General features: G+C 39.2%; 1 protein-coding gene and 1 long non-coding RNA gene across 4 annotated transcripts in view; one reads left to right on the forward strand and one right to left on the reverse strand.

Annotated features, from left to right (window-relative positions):
- Positions 1–1,849: 1,849 nt before the first annotated feature.
- Positions 1,850–20,214, forward strand: part of TES (testin LIM domain protein) — a 46,353-nt gene continuing 27,988 nt past the window's right edge. The window contains exons 1-2 of one of the 3 annotated variants that reach the window (XM_042922662.1): positions 1,850–2,065; positions 2,380–2,572. Coding sequence is in view for 1 of the 3 variants with exons in the window: in XM_042922651.1 (XP_042778585.1) it covers positions 2,039–2,065 (27 nt within the window). In the remaining 2 variants the exon portion in view is untranslated. Of the gene's footprint in view, positions 2,066–2,207; positions 2,573–20,214 lie in introns of those variants that run through there. The other 2 variants (XM_042922651.1, XM_042922672.1) reach the window with 2 other exon arrangements.
- On the reverse strand, positions 2,467–7,851 carry LOC122210158. Its single transcript, XR_006197940.1, has 2 exons — positions 7,563–7,851; positions 2,467–3,036 (listed from the first exon to the last, which is right to left on the reverse strand). It is a non-coding gene; the product is annotated as an uncharacterized LOC122210158 (long non-coding RNA).

Consider the following 20,214-nt stretch of genomic DNA (forward strand, 5'->3'; position numbering starts at 1 on the left):
TTTTCCTGAAACATCTACATAGGTGATCAAACCAGAAACATGTGTGCTGTCCTCTACTGATTTCTCTGTCATCAATTATGTCTAGTAAACAGTGCCAGTTCTAACTCCTTCTCTAGCTTAACACTTGAATTGCTAAATAAGGACTCACAATATAATCCTCCTAAATTAATGCCTATCCACTTCAATTTTATCTTCTATAATATTGGCACAGTAGATTCCAGATGGAAATCAACTTCCATCCTTGCTAATAATACAAACACAAAATTACCTTGGAGGGTTGGGAAGAAAGACAGAGAGAAGGCAGAATTCGATGGTTAGAAGAAAAAAAAAAAAAAAGTCTTCAGATCTTTCCTTAGTGTCATCTCCGAAATCTCACCAAATAGGACCCAAATGGGCTTATGTCATGACATTTGTTTGATGTCTTATTTAAACTGTTTTATTGGAAATTTTCCATCTGGTAAGCTCCCAGAAAGAGACCAAATTGCCTTGTCATAGTTAAGCTTCATGTTCAGGGAGCTTATACCAAGTAAACTTTGTAAAGGCCCAAATATTTTAGGATGGTTTGGGAAGCGGGATGGAAAAGTTTTACTTGAACTGAGTTAGAATGAAATATTCACAAATCATTTTGGTCATTCCATTTTAGTTTATTAATAGGGTAAGGAAAACATACACATTATACATCAATGCTCTGTTGAACAATGTTAACAAATAGCCAAGTAAGTAAAGGTTTCAGAGTGTTGGCTAAAATGAGTTTTGGGTGTTTTCCATACCAAATTTTCAGAGCAAAGGAAGAGACATCTGTACCCAGATACCTACATTTGGGGGAATTTTTCTTTTTAAAAATAGATGCTCAGTTAGGTCACCTTTTGTCTGCACATTATAATTTTTTGTCATTACCACAAACTGAAAAAGAAATGGGCTCTTGTCTTTTACTTAGCATACTGCGTTTATGCTGCCAAACATGCTGGAGGCATTGCTTAGACTCATGAGCACTAGCTCTGCCTCCAAGACACTAAGAACTTGGGCAGATCCTTAGGCCTCTGTGGTCCTCAGTTCCCAGAAAAATTAGAAAGCTATACTCAGTAATCCCTAGGCTCCTTTCCAGACCCACCAATCCGATGGTATTCATTGTGATCACTCTGGCATGAGGCCAAGAAATAGCTCTGCTGCTCTAGTGCTGCTTGCTATGCCTATGAAACTTCATCAAGGCCTGAGAACATGAGCAGCCTCACACTATTTCAGGTAGCAGGGACAAAGGGCAAACCTCTACTTCCAAAGGAATGGCACAACCTGTCTCTGAAGCGATTCACATCATCCCTGTTTTTGAACAATTGAATGCTAGGAAAACATACATACAATTCTGTTTATAGATCAGGGCTGTGAGATGAAGTTCTTTGCCAGTGCTTGGGGTTATGGACAAAAGCATTTGAGACATGGTCACCTCTACAACTCAATAGCGAAATTAGGGTGCAACGCCCATCACAGAAATCCCTAAAAGTCTCCACTATCTCTTGTCTTTCTCTTTGCTCCCAAAAATAAACCAAGAAGCTAACAGTGAGATAAGTACTCCCCAGGACACATATCTAAGCTCTCAGGCAAACACAGGTACAAGCTGCCAGAATGGAAAGGGGTCTTCCTCATCTTCAGCTAGGGGCTGGGTGGACCCCAATTCCTTTGCGAGAGAATCTGCAGAAGCTCAGTGCACCCACAGAGACCAGGTCTGAGTTTCCCGAACTCGGCCCCGCCCCTCACCTTGCCTGCGACCAGCTTGGCTGCGAAGGTGCGTGCGGCGCTCGGTGATTGGCGGCCGCCCGGCAGTGCCCGGCTGCCATTGGCTGCCTGGGCCTCTTTGTTCCCGGGTCCCGCAGCAGGAAGGCTGCGGAGGACTGGGCAGCGGAAGTTTGACGGAGCCGGTGGAGCGGCTCCGGTAACTGGAGTCCCTGGAGATCCTCCCCCAGTACCCGCAGAGGAGCCAGAGGCCAGGCGATCCTGGGAGTGAGATCGCGGACAGGAGGAGGACCTCCTTTGACACACAAACATGGATCTGGAGGCCAAAGTGAAGAAGGTAGGGGGGCGCGGACGGCGGGCAGCAGCCGCTTCACCTGAGCAGGGTGCCGCCCCCTGGCTGCGGGCAGCGGGTGGGGTGCACGGGCTGCCCCGCGCGAGCTGGCTCCGGGTCCCCTGTGGGCTGGCCCAGGTGCCGGTCTCTCCCGCAGGCAGCGGGGGTGCCTGGCAGCCCCACTAACTCCTGAACAGCCCCACTAACTCCTGAAATCCGGGAGCGACAGAGAGTCCGGCGCGAGAGCTAGACCGGGCGCGGGACATTTCTTCCAGTCTAACCAAGTCCAACGGTTGAAGGTGTTTGAAACTTTCCTTTAGTCTGTTTCAGCTGCGCCTGTGCCTACCTAAAAAAAAAAGGATGAGGGCAGGGCAAGTTCGGGCGAGATCATGACACTTCTTCCTGTCTCAGGAAGTTCAACTTTATTAAGCCTTTGTGGTTTAGGAGCACTGATGTGACTTTGACAGTTCAGACCTCCTTCCCTCCCATCTTGGCGGAGCGTGTCTCTCAAAAGTGAGTGCTGATTTCATGCGTTTCCTTCCTACTCGAGGCTAGTGATAACGTGACAAGTGATTTTTTTTTCTTTTTTTGTTCATTATTGACTTCTAAAGCACTGCCTCCCTCTTAGTGCTTTATCTCTCAAAGAAAATGTTCTTCCATTTTGGCAGCTAGCCCCTAAGGAGAGATTGTCACTACTGGTTTAGAATAAGGAGACGTTTCCGCAAGGCTGTCCACCGCGCCCCTTCTGCCGCCCCTGGGACTTCATGATCCACAGCCCTACCTGAGCTGCTCCCTGGTATGGGAGCTTCAGGTCTCCTGGGAGAAAAGGGTGGGCACCAAACTGTGACTCAGAAGGAATGCTGATGTCACATTCCAGTGTAACATTCTTTGTGAAAGGTCTGGTTCCAGAGAATTGGTCCTGTTTACTTTGTGGTAAATTTAAGCTAGCTGCCCTTTATCAAATAGGGAAGGAAGTTCTGCAGAGTGAGAGGAAGGGGGGAAAAAGAACTGAATTTGCTTCTCTTGCCCACTGTGGTTGTCAATATTGCATTATTTTATCTTCTAAAAACAAGTTCCTGACTTGAGCATTAATTCTGTTTCATTCCCAGAAATGGATTTTTGAAAATGTAGGCAAATGCAAAATATTAGGTTAGGAAGATGTTGCAAAATGAAAACTTGCAGTAGAAAAACAGTTCATCACTTAGGACTAGAACCAGCCCTCAAAAAGGAATATAAGGACAGGAAAACATAATGTAAATTATTAATGTGACTGCATTCTATTCTCTTCCTGTTTGGTGTCTTATTCTTCACTTTTAAATAACACTAATATTTTTTGTTAATCTTGCTTGCCACTAGAAAAGCATTTTGTTTGCTGCTTAGTTAGCGTTCTGTTGATGAACACTGCTTATTTTTTCAAGTGGGTAAGAACTACTCATGTCTAAAATTTGACGTGGGGTCTTGACTGTGCTTATAAACATTGGTACAAAACTACTTTTTTAAAATTTGGCATCCTTTTGGGAGGGAGGGCTGAATAGGTGAAGCACAGAGGATTCTTTTTAGGGTAATGAGACTATTCTGTACACCACCTCCATGGTTGATACATGTCATTATATATTTGTAAAAATGCATAGAATGAACAACACCAAGCGTGAACCCTAATATAAACTCTGAACTTTGGGGGATAATGATGTGTCAATGTAGGTTCATTGGTTTGTAACAAAGGTACCACTTTGGTGTGGGATATTGGTACAGCAGGAGGATTTGGGGGTGTAGGTATAGGGAGGTATATGGGAACTCCATACCTTGTGCTCTGGAAAAGGATATGTACTTAAAACGGAGAGGAGGAGTCAACATTTAAAAGTGATTTTGAAATTAATTGGGACAAAGAGGAAGTAATTCTGAGGGAGAAAGTCCAAAGTTAAGAATTAGTGTCCTTACAAGGAAAACATCCAGACATTATTTAGAAACAATTTCCTTAGTTTCAAAATGTGGATTATGATAAAAAATGCCCTTTGATATGTGGTGTAACCTTTTCAACCAAGAACCTTATCCTTTTCTCTAATCCTACTCTTCTCCTTCCTCCACCCCAAAGCAAAAAAGATTCTATAAATTTAAAGCTCTTACAATGCCATGATGGTAACAAATCCTTGTTTCACTACCTTGTCATCACTGCTGATTCTCAGGGAAGAGTCCTCAACCCATAAATTGGAAACTATTAAAAGACCTCAAAATGTCCAATTTGACCACCAGCCCTACCCTCTCTGTGCCTTTGTAGGACCCTTGACAGACTTGATATCCTGTGGATTCGACAAAAGTTTCCCAGTACAGAGTTTGGCGATCCTAGCAATACAATTCATAGCTGTAGCCATAATCTCAAAAAGAGACTTGCATTGCCTTTAGAAATTGTTCTCTTAACATTCTGGAAGGAAACATTACAAGATTATCTCTGATCTACTAGCAGAGCCTTCTCACCCTGTTTTGCCACCTGGTTTTCAAGTCTCCCTTCTTTTTGGCTTGGGTGTACAAAATAAAGTAATAGTTTGAACAGACTTTTAAAAAAGTCAGGTTGGAAGTTGAAACAAAGACACAACCACTTAAATAAAACTAAACTTGACATCTGTTTTAAGATACGTGGTATTTTTTTCTCTCTAAAACCCTTATGCTGTTGATTTCATAAGGAATTTTCCCCAGGCATATGAAAAATGTTACCTTTTTTTCCCCATTAACATTTTGTATAAAAAGAATTAAAAAGGGTTGTCTTGATTCCACAAAAACTTAGGCAGATGATACTATTACAGGATTCTTGGTTTATAAAAGAAGAACTTGGTGTCCACATCATTTGCCCAGATTTGGATTAATTACCAGTCCCACCATCCCAAAGACAAAGGATTTTTATAATTAGATTTTGCTATATTTTGCTTTGTTTGAAGCAGGCGAGCTGTTGCTAGGATGTAGAGCTAGTTTGGTTGTACAGAGTTTTTGTTTTAATAATATTTTGGAGTAGAATTTGACTTCCTTATGTCTGTGCCCTGCTTCTAAGTTATTTGTCTAGCTAGATCTCTTCCTTATGTCTTATGTCTCTTCATTATAATTGACTTCGTGTAAGTAGAGCCCGTGTCTGCTTGGAAAAAACAATGGCCTTTGAGAAGCAGAAACAGAGTCTCATTTTGTGGTGAATGGTAAATCATGGCCCAGAGCCAGCTGTTTTCCTCTTTCTTTGCTATGTTACTCTCCCATGAGAATCACTTTTTTCCCTTTAAAAACATACCAGAGAGAAAGAGAACTCCAATAATTTCCCTTATGCTGCCTGGAATTGCTGCAGGGCTTTTAATTTTACATCTTAGTTTTCACCTCCTTTTCTAACCTTTGTCTTTTGATCCTTCCTAACACCACACCTGGTTTTCTTAGGACTCTCTTCTTTGTTTCTTTAATTTTATTTAAAAAAAAAGATGAGATGCACTTTAACAATTACAGGTCACTAAAAATCCCCTTTCTCAGCACCCAAACTTGTTTTAAAAGCTTCTGTCATTAGCCAAAGAAAAATAGTAAAACCACGCGATGGCAGTTGGCAAGACTACTGAACCACAAAGATTATTTCCATTAGGAATTAGAATGAGACTTTTCTCATAGGTGGCCCTTGATTGAAGTAGAAAAGGTAAGTAAACGGTGACCTGGATGTTCAAATCTACAGTTGGATTCTCGGCTTGAAGCCATCCTTGCTGTGAGAATCATTGGCAAAGCTGGGGGTAATGGGAGGGCAAGGTACTGCCAGGGCTTTGCCTTAGAGGCAGTTACTCTGTCCCTCAGAACGAGTATAGAAGAAAGTGAAGTGGTCCTCAGCTGGGCTTTTATCTCTTCTAACCCATGGTGTGATTCATTACATTAATTGGATATGAAAAGTCACTTTCTCTCACTTGCCCTGAATATTGGTTTGAATAGAACTGTAGTAGGCTTTCTATTGATTTTGTTCCTTTGTGCTATCCTATGAAGTAGAATTGGGGATTTATATCTCTGCTGGCTGTTACCATGTCCTATCACCTTACTCCTTGACTTCGCTTTCTCATCTACAATACTAAATATTACTCATCCTTCAAGACACTCCCCTTCTCCCCCCACCCCACATGCTATCCTCCAGAAAATCTTTCTTCTTGTTCTAGCTAGATGCAAAATCTTTCTTCTGAATTCCCAAAGCTTGTTCTCTGTAACTCTTAGTACCCTCATTCGTTTCTTCTTCTAGATTATGATTTTCTTCTTTCCTAAATTTCAAGCTTGGGCAATGAATTCTTATTCTATTTACGCTTGTATAGTTTTGTTTGTTGTTTAAAGCAATCTTGTGAAGTAGACCTTAGCCTCATTTTAAGGATAAAGAAACAGGTGTAGATAGGTTCTGGCAGTTTCAGATGAACCTAAGTATGATCTTGAACTATAGTCTTCAGAACCCATGCTCCTGCATCATGCCCTCTAGCCCTTGAGTCCTCTTATATACTTGCCTTGTTTGCTAAATATATGCTGAATGAATTACCCTTATATAAAAAGAGGAATAACTAAAACACATTTCAACATTTTTGTTTAAAGGAATTATTTGGAAGAAGTGGTTTCTATTCCAATAAAATTACCACCCTACTGGTTTTCTATATTTATTTATACTTTATCTGTGTTATATGTTTTCCCTTTCGTGTAATTTGTCATAGACCTTCTTTGGACAAAGACAAAGCCCAAATAAAGTAAAAGTATTGTAAAAAGGGACTTCTTGGAGACTTTTACAAAGAAATTTTACAAGTGCCAATCATATTCTGGACTGTATCCTCTAGGATTCTTCCAACTTCTCCTAGTAGCTTAATATGGTCCTTGAACAACAGTAACCCTGCGTTTGGCTCTCTGCTTTGGGATTTCAGTGACATCTGGAACTGTATAGAAGCACTCATGGGATGGGCTGTAGAAGAGTCCGTTCTCCCTGCTGAATATCTGAGGTGATAGAAAGCCTTACTTATAGTATGGTAGGCTAAGCCTTTCTATCCCCCAGTAGCAAAGTGCTCAGAGGGCCACTGGCACAGCAGACCAGAGAGCTAAGAATGTTGTTGTTGTTGTTGTCATTGTTTTAAATTTCCCATTCTTGATTCAAGAAGATCTTTTAAGAAGCAATGGGAAACACCAAAATGATCAGTGATTTCATGAGGCTCTCCCTGAGCTATAGGATTGATTATACCAGCATTGTGAGCATGGCATTGACTTCATGGACCATCAGAGAACAACAAGGGTTACTGTGAGGGCCCTACTTAGTAGAAAGAGAATGATAAATTGGCAAAAGAGGACTCCTTCCTAGGTTCTTTTTTTCTGAGAATTATAAGTAGGAATACAGTTTGGCCCCATGCTAATTTGAATATAAATTTTTTTCAAATCATATTACCACAGTGTATTCAGAAAATAGAAAAGGTCAATAAGTCCCAGTAAATGTAAAGGCCTATAGGGTATAGAAAGAAATATAGTATATCAGCTTTCTCACTTCTGCTTATCAGTGTGATGTTGATAAAATCACTCTGAGCTGAGTTAGTAGATCTTGGTCCACTCTAGGTTTTGTGATGTTGGCCACTTTGGATCTCAGTTTCCATATCTATAAAAATTAATAGGGGAACTGTGATTCTTTTTAACTGTGATAAATATTAGCAGTAGCCTACCAAGTAGACAAAGTTCCATGGTGCCTAAAAATCACACAAGCCAAGAATATATAAATATGTGTGATTTTAATAAAATAGTACAGTGTATAATGTTTAGGTAGTTCTGTGAATTCCATGAGGAAACCTATACATTAAACATTTTTTTTTTAATCTTAGCTATTTTTCAACTTGTTTTTACTTAATTTGCCTTTTTAATATTTGTGAGATATTTGAATACATTAAGTTTGATTAATTTAAATGTGTAATAGGAAGCTTCAAATGCATAATAAACTGCTCCTTTACCATAGAAATAATTCTAGATGTGATATATCACTTTCCTTGGTATTTAATTACAGGTAAGTGAAAAATAATGGATTTTTTATTGTCTTTAAAAGTTCTCTCTCCTAAAATAAGATGATTTATTCCAAAATTATTAGTATTTTATGTGTCAAGCACTGCTCTAGACTCTGTGGGTGTAGCATGAACAGAAAAGATATGGTATCTTGTATCACAGAATTTACACTGCTAAAAGGAATTAGAGAGCAAAGTAAATGACAAAATAAATGATAAAAAGCACAACTGGGATTATACCCCTTAGTGAACTCCTTACAGGTCAGCAGTACACTAGATTTCTGACATAGAGAATGTGCAGTTTTAGTGGTAATTCTTAGTATCGGTTCCTGGTCTTGTAAACTTTGTAATTAGGAATTCTTCTTTATTTATCTTATTGGCAAATGGAAAATAAATGAGAAAGCAGCTCTTATGTGTTAGAATGTGAAAAGGCTCATGAATGGACAATGCTATAATTAGTTACAATTTTATGCCTATGAAGTTACACAAACTAAGTTCTTCCTGGTTACAAATGCCCTACAAGAGTCATTCCTGGGTTCTGTTTTCTGGTTGTGCCTTTGTTTGGTAACTACTGCCATGAAACTATGATTTTTTTAAAACTCTCTCGTTAGATCATTAATATATGGTAGGAAATTATTTTGCTCTTTACAGGGTGGTGACATTCAGAGAACATTATATAAATAGTGAATTATGAAATCAACTTTTTCAAGGAGACGAAAACAGAAAAAACTAACCAATTGAAAACAGGTTTCAAAACCTCATACATTTTCAAGATTTAAGGTGAACTGATAAGTTCACCTCTGCTCTTTGTATTAAAATTGGCCTTGAGCATTGTTATTAGGGGATTAAATGTAAAGGTTATGCTTTTCAGTTATCCAGCTCTAGTCTTTGACTTTCCTGTAAAAGAGCTGTAGTCATATTTAGAGTTATTTCACCTGTTTTTTCTTAAGTGCCCAATCTACTCAACTTCCTACTTAAATAATAGGGAATTGGGGAGATAAGAGTATGCATGATTATAATTTTCTAATGCAAGTTCATGCTGTGACCCAAAAATGACTTAATTGCTTTTCTCTTTCTTCCTTCTCATCAACCACTATAATCACTACTCATTGCCTCTGACAAAAATATTAGGAAAGAACAGAAGGTGATTGAAAAAAGAACCACAAGAAACCCATGCAGTATATTTGGGGAACATGCTATGGAAGGTTCTTTGTTCCTATCACACTGAGTACATAGGTATAAAAATTGGTTGGTTCCAGGTATTGTGACTTTCATTCTGGTCATATTTTAAAAAGGAGAAGAGCATAGTTTAAGATTTCCAATTTGTCTGGTCCTTAGGTATTCTGCAAGAATGCAGGACTGCTTGGGTTTGGGCCAGGCTTGAAGGGGGAGCTGTATGAAAAGCCAGGCAGCGAGGACCGCTGAGATCTCATCTGCCAAATGACAGCAAGACTACTGCTATACGAATATGTTAAATCTCTGAAATGCTGGATCGTCCTCAGATTACAAGTGATTCAGCTGTGCTTATTATTGTGACATTCTGACCACCATGCAAAACTGTAAAAGAGGTTTCAGGTTGTCGTTTGCATAGTTTCTTATCTAAACAGTGAGCCTTGCAAAAAAAGAGGCTGAAAGCTCAGCACACATGCCTTGGCGCTGACTCCATTAGTAAGTGTGTAGCTACAGTGAATTTGCCCTTCCCTTGATTGAAGATAAAGTGATATCATGTTTCATTGCAAAATGATCATGCATATGTTAGGTGGATTTTTGTTTCTCTGAGTATAATATCTGAAAGTGTTGATAGAATGAGTCACAAAGTAAAGGTAAAGAATATTTCTTCCTTCATGGGGTAGTGGCCTACAATAAAAATAATTGGGAGTTAAACAAAACAAAGTTACCCTTTGTTTTTCATAGAGAATATTAAAAGGGCAATTTAAATGTAAGATTACAAAAAGTAAATTCCATTTCTATCAATATCACCTGTTGAGTTTTATATTCCACAAAACACTGTGATAGCAGCTTTGGTAGATAAAACAAGGCAGGCAGGCAGGCAAACTAAACTGATCTGTAAGACAGATATGTAAGTTAACTACAACACTGGATAGAAGCAAAGAAGTGCTATAACACAGTGTTGCTCAAAATAGCTGTCACTGTAGAATCTGTCATGGGCCAATATTATTTAAATGTTTATTTATTTTGAGAGAGAGAGAGAGAGAGCATGCAAGCATGAGCTAGAGAGGGGCAGAGAGAGAGAGGGAGAGAATCCCAAGTAGGCTCTGCTGTCAGTGCTGAGCCTGACACAGGGATCCATCTCACAAACCCATGAAATCAAGAGTCAAATGCTTAACCAGCTGAGCCACCTATGCTCCCCGTGGACCAATACTTTTAAGAAAACACCATAAAAATGAATTACTAAAAGAAAAAAAAAGGCAAATACAAGGCCAATTAAGAAATTATTAAGGGGAGGGGCACCTGGGTGGCTCAGTTGGTTAAGCATCTGACTTTGGCTCAGGTCATGATCTCATGGTTTGTGGGTTCGAGCCTCATGTCGGGCTCTCTGCTGAAAGCTCCTAGCCTGGAGCCTACTTTGGATTCTGTGTCTCCCTCTCTTTCCGCCCCTCCCCTGCTTGCACTCTTTCTCTCTCAAAAATAAATAAGCATTTAAAAATTTTTTTTTACATTATTAGGGGCATCTGACATAAAATTTCTGTCAAATTGCTAATAATTCCTCATAGCTTACTTTCAGTTTCTTTATATGTCTCTTTACAGACTGATATCCAAGACTTTGCAGATTGCCACATTTTTGAGTAGCACTGCAATAATAGGAATACAGACGACTAGTAAGAAGTCTCAGAAGCAGAAGTAATTAACTTGAATTGGGTGGATTTGGGAGCATTTTATGGAGGAAACAACATCCAAACTAACTCCTATAGGATAAATAAGGTTCCATTAGGCAAAGAAGGCCCTGCAGGAAGAATAAATAGCATGAACCAAAGGAACACAGCTGTGAAAAGTCAGTAAGCCTTTGATAGTCATACCATTAACATTTTCAGTTTGACTCTTCTAAAATAAAGCCAAGGTACATGATCTACAGTGGTTTCTAATTCTACTAGGTTACAGGTTTGAATCGGGGAATTGTGTCACTGAGCTAGTACAGACGCCTACTGCTAAGGATCTATTTCTCTATCCTAACCCTGATTCTTATTTATTACACTATGTCATCTCTTGAAGTCCAGGAGGAAATTTCACACCGGAGTCTATTTTGTGTAGTCTGGATTTGGCTCCAAGTTGTGGGTTGGGACTACATTGACTCCACAGACCTTTCATCCTCCTTAGATCATTGAATATCTTAAGCAAAAGGCTGGAACAGTAGCGGGCATGCCCAACTGTAGGAACCCATTTTAAGCATCTGCTTGTGCCACAGCAGTCATATCTGACATCAAGAAGAGAAGTCCAGTCTAGTGACTATGAGGCTGTGGCAGGGGTGTGAATGTTTAATACCTGGAAATGAAGAATTGGGATTATTACTTCAGTCCTCCACACATACCACAGTGGGATTGTTGAATATTGCAGGCTGAAGTATACTTTTCTGAAGATACCTCATGTATCAGCAGTCTACACAGTATCACAGTCTACTGATTTTTCAGAGGCTCTTCTGAAAAATTATAAAGGAAAATTAACCTTGAAGTATCCCTTATTTTATTTTTAGAGCATTTTTTTTAACGTTCATTTATTTTTGAGAGAGAGAGACAGAGCGTTAGCAGAGGAGGGGCAGAGTGAGAGGGAGACACAGAACCTGAAGCAGGCTCCAGGCTCTGAGCCGTAACCACAGAGTCCGATGTGGGGCGCAAACTCACAAACTGTGAGATCATGACCTGAGCTGAAGTCAAACACTTAACCTACTGAGTTACCCAGGCACCCTGAGCATCCTTGTTTTTATCCTTGTCATTCTTCTGTTAGCTTTTAGACTCAGAGCTCTCCAAATTCACTCCAGCTAAGTCATACGGTCTCCATGTGAAGAAATATAGAACTAATTTTTTCTAGAAAATGGCCAGTTGCCAACGGTTTTTAAGGGGGGGGGGTGGCTACAAATCCTGACCTTTTAAATACTGTGACAAATTGAAAATAGATTTCACAAATGTTCAAATGTTGCTATGTGTTAGACTGTGCCAGGGGTGGCAGAATAGAAAATTAACTGAAGAGAAATTGGCAGAAATTAAAGAAAGGTGAGGGAGGTAAGACAGATTTTGATGGCTTAATATCCAAATTGCTTTTAAGATGTCCCAGGGAAAAACAATAGAGATGTTGTTTGTTAGTACTTTTCTCCTGGATCAAGATGAAGTCAAGGCAGAGGATGGGATCATCCTGTGGGCCACTGTTGCTCACTGCACTGAACACAGGGACTTTAGAGGGAGCAGAACAGACTTTGATGTCTCCAGACATAAGTTTGAATCCCAATTTGATAGTCCCCTAGAAATTTGGACAAGTTTCTTAGTTTTCTTGGCTTCAGGAGAGCTTATCTATAAAACATGGATATTACTTCCTTTTTGGGTTATTGTATAACTAAATAAAGCATATCTTGTAAATACTTAGAATGGTGTTAGCAATTGCTTTATCAGTGTTAATTAAAAAAACATTTTTTTTTTAGTGTTTATTTGTTCTTGAGAGAGACAGGGTGAGCGAGAGAGGGGCAGAGAGAGAGGGAGACACAGAAACCAAAGCAGGCTCCAAGCTCTGAGCTGTTAGCACAGACCTGCATGTGGGGCTCAAAATGTTAAATCATGACCTGAGCCGAAGTTGGATGCTTAACCAACTGAGCCACCCAGTGCCCCAATCAGTGTTAATTATTAATGTTGTTAATGTTCCCTGATCAGTTTTTTGTTTGTTTGTTTGTTTTAGTTAAGTAGACTTTGGCATCAATGAGTAAATGTTGGGAGAACCGAATTGCAGTGGTTATCAGCTTTACAATCCTGGATTCAGTTCTTTGCCCTGGCACTTACAAGCTGTGTGCATTTGGCAAAGTTACTTAACATTCTAAACCTCGGGATCTTGATCAGAAAATGGGTTACAACTATCTGTCTCACAGGGATGTAAGGATGATTGAAATGAACATTTTAAAGCACAAAGTATGGTGCCTGAACAATAAATAGATGTATCGTGATCATTATCAATAAATACAATCTAGAAGGAAGAAAATCCTGCATAGATCTTCAAACCATTTAATAAGCACCTGAATATATCATCAAGAATTTTATGACAGCACGCTCTCAGGATAAAATTGATACTTGGTGCTTTGTTGGACACAAAAAAATATCTATAGTTCAATAATTGGGATGTATTATATTATTGCATTTAGTTTGTTTCCTTTTTGTAATTTTTAAATTTTGATTTTAATTTTTATAATAAAAGTAAATTTTTTTTAACGTTTATTTTTTTTTTTTTGACACAGAGAGAGACAGAGCATGAATGGGGGAGGGTCAGAGAGAGAGGGAGACACAGAATCCGAAACAGGCTCCAGGCTCTGAGCTGTCAGCACAGAGCCTGACGCGGGGCTCGAACTCATGGACCGTGAGATCATGACCTGAGCCGAAGTCAGACGCCTAACCAACTGAGCCACCCAGGTGCCCCTAAAAGTAAAATTTTTTTAAAAATTTATTCATGTTTATTTATTTTTGAGAGAGAGAATGACAGAATACGAGTGGGGGAGGGGCAGAGAGGGAGATACAGAATCTGAAGCAGGCTCCAGGCTCAGAGCTGTCAGCATAGAGCCTGATACGGCTCGAACCCACAAATGGTGAGATCATGACCTGAGCTGAAGTTGGGCACTTAACTGGCTGAGCCACCTAGGCACCCCAAAAGTAAAGATTTTTTAAGTAATCGTTCTAGTACTTGTTTGAGCAGGCACCATGTGCTAGTCACTATAGGAAAGATTCAAAGCTATATCAATGAGGCTCTCAGGAGGGGGCATTTGATTTAACATGACTAGGTATTATGTTTTCCTAAACAGAATCTTCCTCAGAGATTTTGTGATAAATTGCAAAAATAGCCACAATACTTTGCAACGCTTCCCATTAAAAAGTGGAATCTATTTTCCTACCTTTGACTCTGGGCCGCCAAAAAAGTATGGTAGCAGTGATGTTGTGTGTGCTCCAAGCTTGGACGTCAACAGGCCTTGTCTCCTTCTACTTTCATGGAACCTTGCTGCTACTATGGAGCTAGCCTACCCCAGCCTGCTGGGGGATCAAAGACCACATGTAACAGATGAAATATCTCAGCTGAGGCTCCTCTAGGCCAGCTGTCCCTAGTTGACCTGAAAAGTGACGGCAGATGCGGTGAACCTCGCTGAGACTAGAAAAACCATCCAGCTAAACCCAGTCCAAAGTGCCAAACTGGAAAAGCCATGAGCAGAATATTATGATCATAAACTTCAGAACGAATGGTTATTTTAAGCCAGTAGATTTAAGTACTGCTAGGCAGTCAATCATAATTTACACACCCTCTATTGTTAGAATGTAAGTCTTCTCAGCCTCCCACACTGAAAGCTACAGGAAGGGTCTTAGAAAAGGCTTTCTCACTCTGAGTTATCTTCATAGCTCTCTGTATGTGTGGGAAAAAAAAAAAAAAAAAAAGAATCAGGACACTGTAGCTTCCCTGACATCACTGGTCACTTCAGAATAGGCTGTTTCTAATATAGTCAGATCTACATTTTATTTCTTTACTAATTGTTCTGTTTATCAAGATAAAGGAAACTTAAATTCATCTGCAACTGACATTTGATCCTAATTGTAAAAAGGTGGTATGGTATATGCATGTTTTGAAAGTGGTCTTTTTCCCCTGAACCCTAGACAAATTTAAAATGATGTCTGTGTACCTTTTGTAGTGCAGAAATCTTTGGACTGTGGTCTAACTATAAAATAAAAAGCATGTGAATCCATACCATTTCTCTAATGGATCAAACATCAAAAACCAGTCAGGGGCGCCTGGGTGGGTCAGTCAGTTAAGCAACTGATTCTCAATTTCTGCTCAGGTCATAATCTCATGGTTTGTGGGATTGAGCCCCTCTGTGCTGACAGTGAGGAGCCTGCTTGGGATTCTCTCTCCCCGTCTCCACCACTCCCCTGCACATGCTCGCTCACTCTCACTCTCTCTTTCAAAATACATAAACATTTTTTAAAAAGAAAAGAAAAAAATGGGTCAAAAATTAGTTAAGGCTCTTATGTTTACACAGAACACCACATGAACATAATTCTCTTGTTTTTCCAGAGTAAGGGATGGTGTGAAAAGACTATAGACAATAAGTAAATATGCATGCAGCATCTGGAGTTAGGGTTTCCTACATCTCTCCCTGCCTTTCCCAGGTTCCGAGGCCCCCAGTCTGTGCTGTTAGACTTTGTTTTTGTTCTAAAGGCCCCTGACGCCAATCCTGGGCAAAAGTAGAAAATGCGAATCCTGTCATTTTGTACTTTTTATCCTCCCCCACTCCTCGTTGCCATTCCTATGCCTTCTCTCCATTGGCCTTTACTTTCTGTGTTCCCTTGGATCCTCTGGCTTTCCTGGGCAGCCTCCTGGAATGGCGCTCTCAGCCAGTGCCACAAGCCTCCCCTTCTCTGCTCTGTGAGGACACACCTGCACTGCTCTCTCCCTGCCTGTGCTCTGATTAGATAAGCAGCTAGTGGCAATAAATAACACAAGTGCATAGTCATCTTCCCCACGCCCTCACTCATCTGTTATGACAGGTTACTCCTAAAGAAATGATACTCTAGCCTTTAGGCCTGGCAAAAATGATGCCAATATTCAAGTTTTAGGATATACAGAGTCTTAATAAAGGCCTCTCAATATACAGCTATGTGTGGGATACACTCTTTACAGTCAGCTGTTGAGGTAGTGACACAAGACCAAATTAGGATTGTTTGTTTGATCTAAATTCTTTCAAGGGACTACTACAGACGCCTTTTGGACTCAGATTTTTAAAATGCCTTTTATAGCTAATAATTGGGAAGCTTTGAGGGCTGTGTATAAAAGCACATGCCATTGCAGAGTCCTTCCAGGGAGCCGGAGCTCAGCCAATCCTGTTAAAAAACTATTTCAGCCGCAATCATAACCTATTAATTGTGACATTTTTATAGCCTGCATTGTCTTTCTCAAAGTAACGGATTGAGAGAAGGCCTTTTTTGAGTAGAGTCTACAAAGGAGGTATTCTATTGGTGAATATTTCAAGCAACTTCCTTTAAGCAATAGAATAGAAATAATTTCTATTTCTCGAAACATGTTTATAAGGAACCAGCATAAACTGAACAGACAATGCATTTTTAAATCATTTGCTTACCTAAAATGAGTGTAGATTTTTTTAAAAACCTAAATTATTTTTTCCATAGTAAAACTGTGAGGATACATTGGGTTTCAATAGGTAAGCAGTACTAGAAAAATAGTTAGGAATTGCTAACTATAAATATTACCTAATTGGAATTAAGTAATTTGCATCCTGACATCACAAAGAAGGGCTATATATTTTTTTCTTTTACTTAATTCCATCACCAGATAGATTTATGTAATAGAACAAAGTTTATATAAATCTTTTTCCATTTTTAATGTGGAGGAGGACTATGGCATATTATAAAAATAGTGAATTTTTTGTCTTAAACATATTTTTGAAAATTTCTTGCTAATCAAACCTGATATTCTGTATTCTATTTTATGATTGTGTTCTAAAACACAAGAAATATGTGTGTATATATGTACTACGCAAGTGTGTACATGTGCTGAGATTGATGGAAAATAAGACTGAGAGACTAAAAATCATATTCTACCCTGTCTTCCGGAAGACTGTTCCCTGGGCCTGACTGAGTAAATAGCTAACAGACTGAGAGGAATAAGAATATTTATATGTAAGGAGCAAAGCTCTGTGTTACTATGCCCATTTGATTGAAGAGACATTTAAATATTTGAAATGGAAAAAAATAAAGACAAGAGCAGTAGATAAGCACACCCTATACCCCTTCACTTTGTAATATGTCTGTCTCATCACAGATCACTTAGTCTTTGGATTTAAAATCAAAACAGAAAAGAGGTTGTGGAAGGAAGCTTCTAAGATGGCCACCATTGATTCCCAACTCCTAGAATTCATACTTTTGTCTATTCCCCTCCCCTTGAGTGGGCCGGACCTGGTCAGTTGCTGCCAAAGAGTGTGACATGGCAGAAGTGATGGTATGTCCCTTCTGAGATTAAAGGCCACAGCTTCCATCTTGGGTGCTCTCACTCTCTCTGGGATCATTTGCCCTGGGAAAAACCAGCTGCCATGTCATGAGGCACCCCTGTGAGACAGCTTAAAAGTGTGTCTTGGCCCCAGTCAAGCTTTGCGATGCCTGCATCCCTGGCTGACCCTTGATTGCAATGTAGGAAGAGGCCCTGAGCCAGTCCACCTCATTAAGCCACTCCCAGCTGGCTGACTGTGAGATCATAAATGTTTATTTTCAGCCCCTAACTTTTGGGGGTAATTTGTAACCAATACAGAGATTTTCCATTATAAATGTAGAAATTTCGTGATTTGAAAAACATGACAAGTATTACTTCAGTTTTTGCCTCATTATATCACCCCTGGGCATTATATGGAATCTTTTATATGATGTATAAATACATAACATAGCAAATAATTTTTAGTATTGATGATAAGTCTACATATTTTGAATAAAGATCTTTCAAGTTTGAGATTTAACTTTTTCATTTGTATTTCACTGTTTCTTTTTGTTTTTATTTTTCACTTTTATTTTTTCCAGGGGGTGATATAAAAATACTTTGGATTCATTGTTTCTTTTAAAACATTTTCTCTCTTGTTATACCATTGGAAGAATCCTATTTTGCATCAGGATCCTGGAGATTTTCCTTGACCCACACCCTATTCTTTTGAGGGTCCTCTTGCATGTGTGAATAATCACCTCAGGGCCTTTAGCGTTAGTGCAGCTGGTGTCCAGACATTCAGGTTCCTTGTCATCAGTCTCACATTTGTCTAAGAAGGAGGAGCTCCGGCTAGTGACGAATAGGCAGTCTTTGAGATCAAAACCTATTGTTCCAGAGGAGTTACAGATGAGGAATATTACTCATTTAAATTATTATTTGTCTTCAAACTCTCATTTTGGAGAAGAAAAAATGATGACTTTGTAGTTAAGAGCTCAGGATTTGGAGTTATAATTGCTAAGATTCAAATCTCACTTCTGCCACTTGCTAGCGGGGCAGTCTTAGACAAATTACTCAATCTGTCCAAGTCCCAGTTTCCTCGTGTGTGAAATTGGGAAGATTAACCTTTCCCATAGGTTGTCTTGTGAATTAAATGAAATGGTGTCTGTATTGTGCCTGGCAGTAGTAACATCTTAACAATTGGTGGTGGTGGAGGTATAAATACCACTGTCATTAAGTATAAAAAAATATATAATTAGAAATGTTTCAAGATATCATACCAGAACTAAAATTCATTATTGATTTATAGAAGAAAGCAGCAGGATCTACTTCTGATCTTGTCAAAAATTTACCATAATTACTGAAGTTGTACAGATGTCTTAGGCAATCTGCTGCATCTCAGACTGAAAATAGACAAATTGCTTTGGTGACAGTCCCTGTGTCACTTACTTGATACTGGTACTGCCTTAAGAAATGTAGGGACAGATTGAGTGGGAGTTATCTATTTAATTTATTAAAGTTCCAGGAAGACTGACACAGTACCTCCAGAATAGAATTTATTATAAACTATTTAGGCTGAAAGATCACTTGTTTCCTTTTCTCCTAATACAATAATCTGTGTGATGGTTTACTACTGTGTGCGAACAAAAAGATGTCACTCCATTTGGCTCACAGTGGATTTTATGATATAGATTCATGTAGGGCTCTGGCTTTGAAAGTTATGGCACTGAAAAACTGAAGGAATGTGGAAATGAATTGTGGAATCTACAGTGAAGAGTTTTATTCCCATTTGTAAGTGCTATTGACAGCTGAAGACTGTTAATTGATTATTCTATTCTTGAGCTATAATCCTTGGTGTCAAGTTAAAAATTATATTGATTTCTATTTTCAAAAAACTAATTTACTCTTTATCTAATCCAAGATCTTCCCATGTTCATGACCTACATTTAGGCATTAGTGGTTAAGAATGGGCCTTCTGCAATACAGCTGACCTGAGGCAGTTAACAATTCTCTGCTCCAGCTTTTCATCTGTATGAAAACGCACATAATAATTAATAGTACTTCAGACTTTCATAGGTTTGCTGTGAGGATAAAATGAGATGATCCGTGTAAAAATCTTAGAACCATGCCTGGCAAAAACCACCCCTACCACAGCTTTCTTCTTCTTCTTCTTTTTTAAAAACATTTTATTATTTTAATTTTTATTTTTTTGAAAAGCAATGGGAGTTCCTGGAGTAAAAGTATCATGTTAAAAGGTCATTAGATAATTAAGACCAGTATTAAATAAATAAATAAATAAATAAATAAATAAATAAATAAATAAAACTTTCTGGCATTTCTGTCAAGCTCAGCCTCTATGACAAGCATCAGGAGTTCAAATATGAGCAAGAAACTTGTAGTCTAATGGGGTAAACTGATGTGTAAATAGTCATAGCATAGTGGAAAGGGACTAAATAATAGACTGATAGGAATTTAGAACTTGGCTGAGAATAGTCCAACAAGGGGATCACGCAGTAACTGATGTTTGGATTAGGTCTATAGAAAGTAGGATTTTGCCAGATGGAGGGGAAAGGGAATGAGATCCAGCAAAGGGAAAAGCTTTTCTGGAAGCAGAGGTTTGCAAGGGAGGTGTGGGTTGAAAACCAACTTCTCTGCAAGGCTAAGGCATGTCGAATTCATTGAACTCATTGAATTCATTGAACTCATCTAACAAGTGGAATGTGGTGATCATCTTTAGGTTTTATTAAAATAATTTTGAGAGTGGCAATAGGATGCTTTCAAATGGAGTGGTCAGCTAGGAAAGTGTGGTCCCAGGCTGACCTGATAGAAGTTTGAGCATTGAGCAGTGGAGTGGAGGTGAGGAAACAAAGCATGTAGTTCTTAGAGGACAGACCAGCGAGACTTGGAGCATAGGAAACATGGCTAGACAGAGATAAGGAGGACTCTGGGCCCCAGTTTGTGTGACTAGGTGAGTGGTGA

This window comes from Panthera leo, chromosome A2 (assembly GCF_018350215.1).
Source record: "Panthera leo isolate Ple1 chromosome A2, P.leo_Ple1_pat1.1, whole genome shotgun sequence".
Lineage (NCBI taxonomy): Eukaryota > Metazoa > Chordata > Mammalia > Carnivora > Felidae > Panthera > Panthera leo.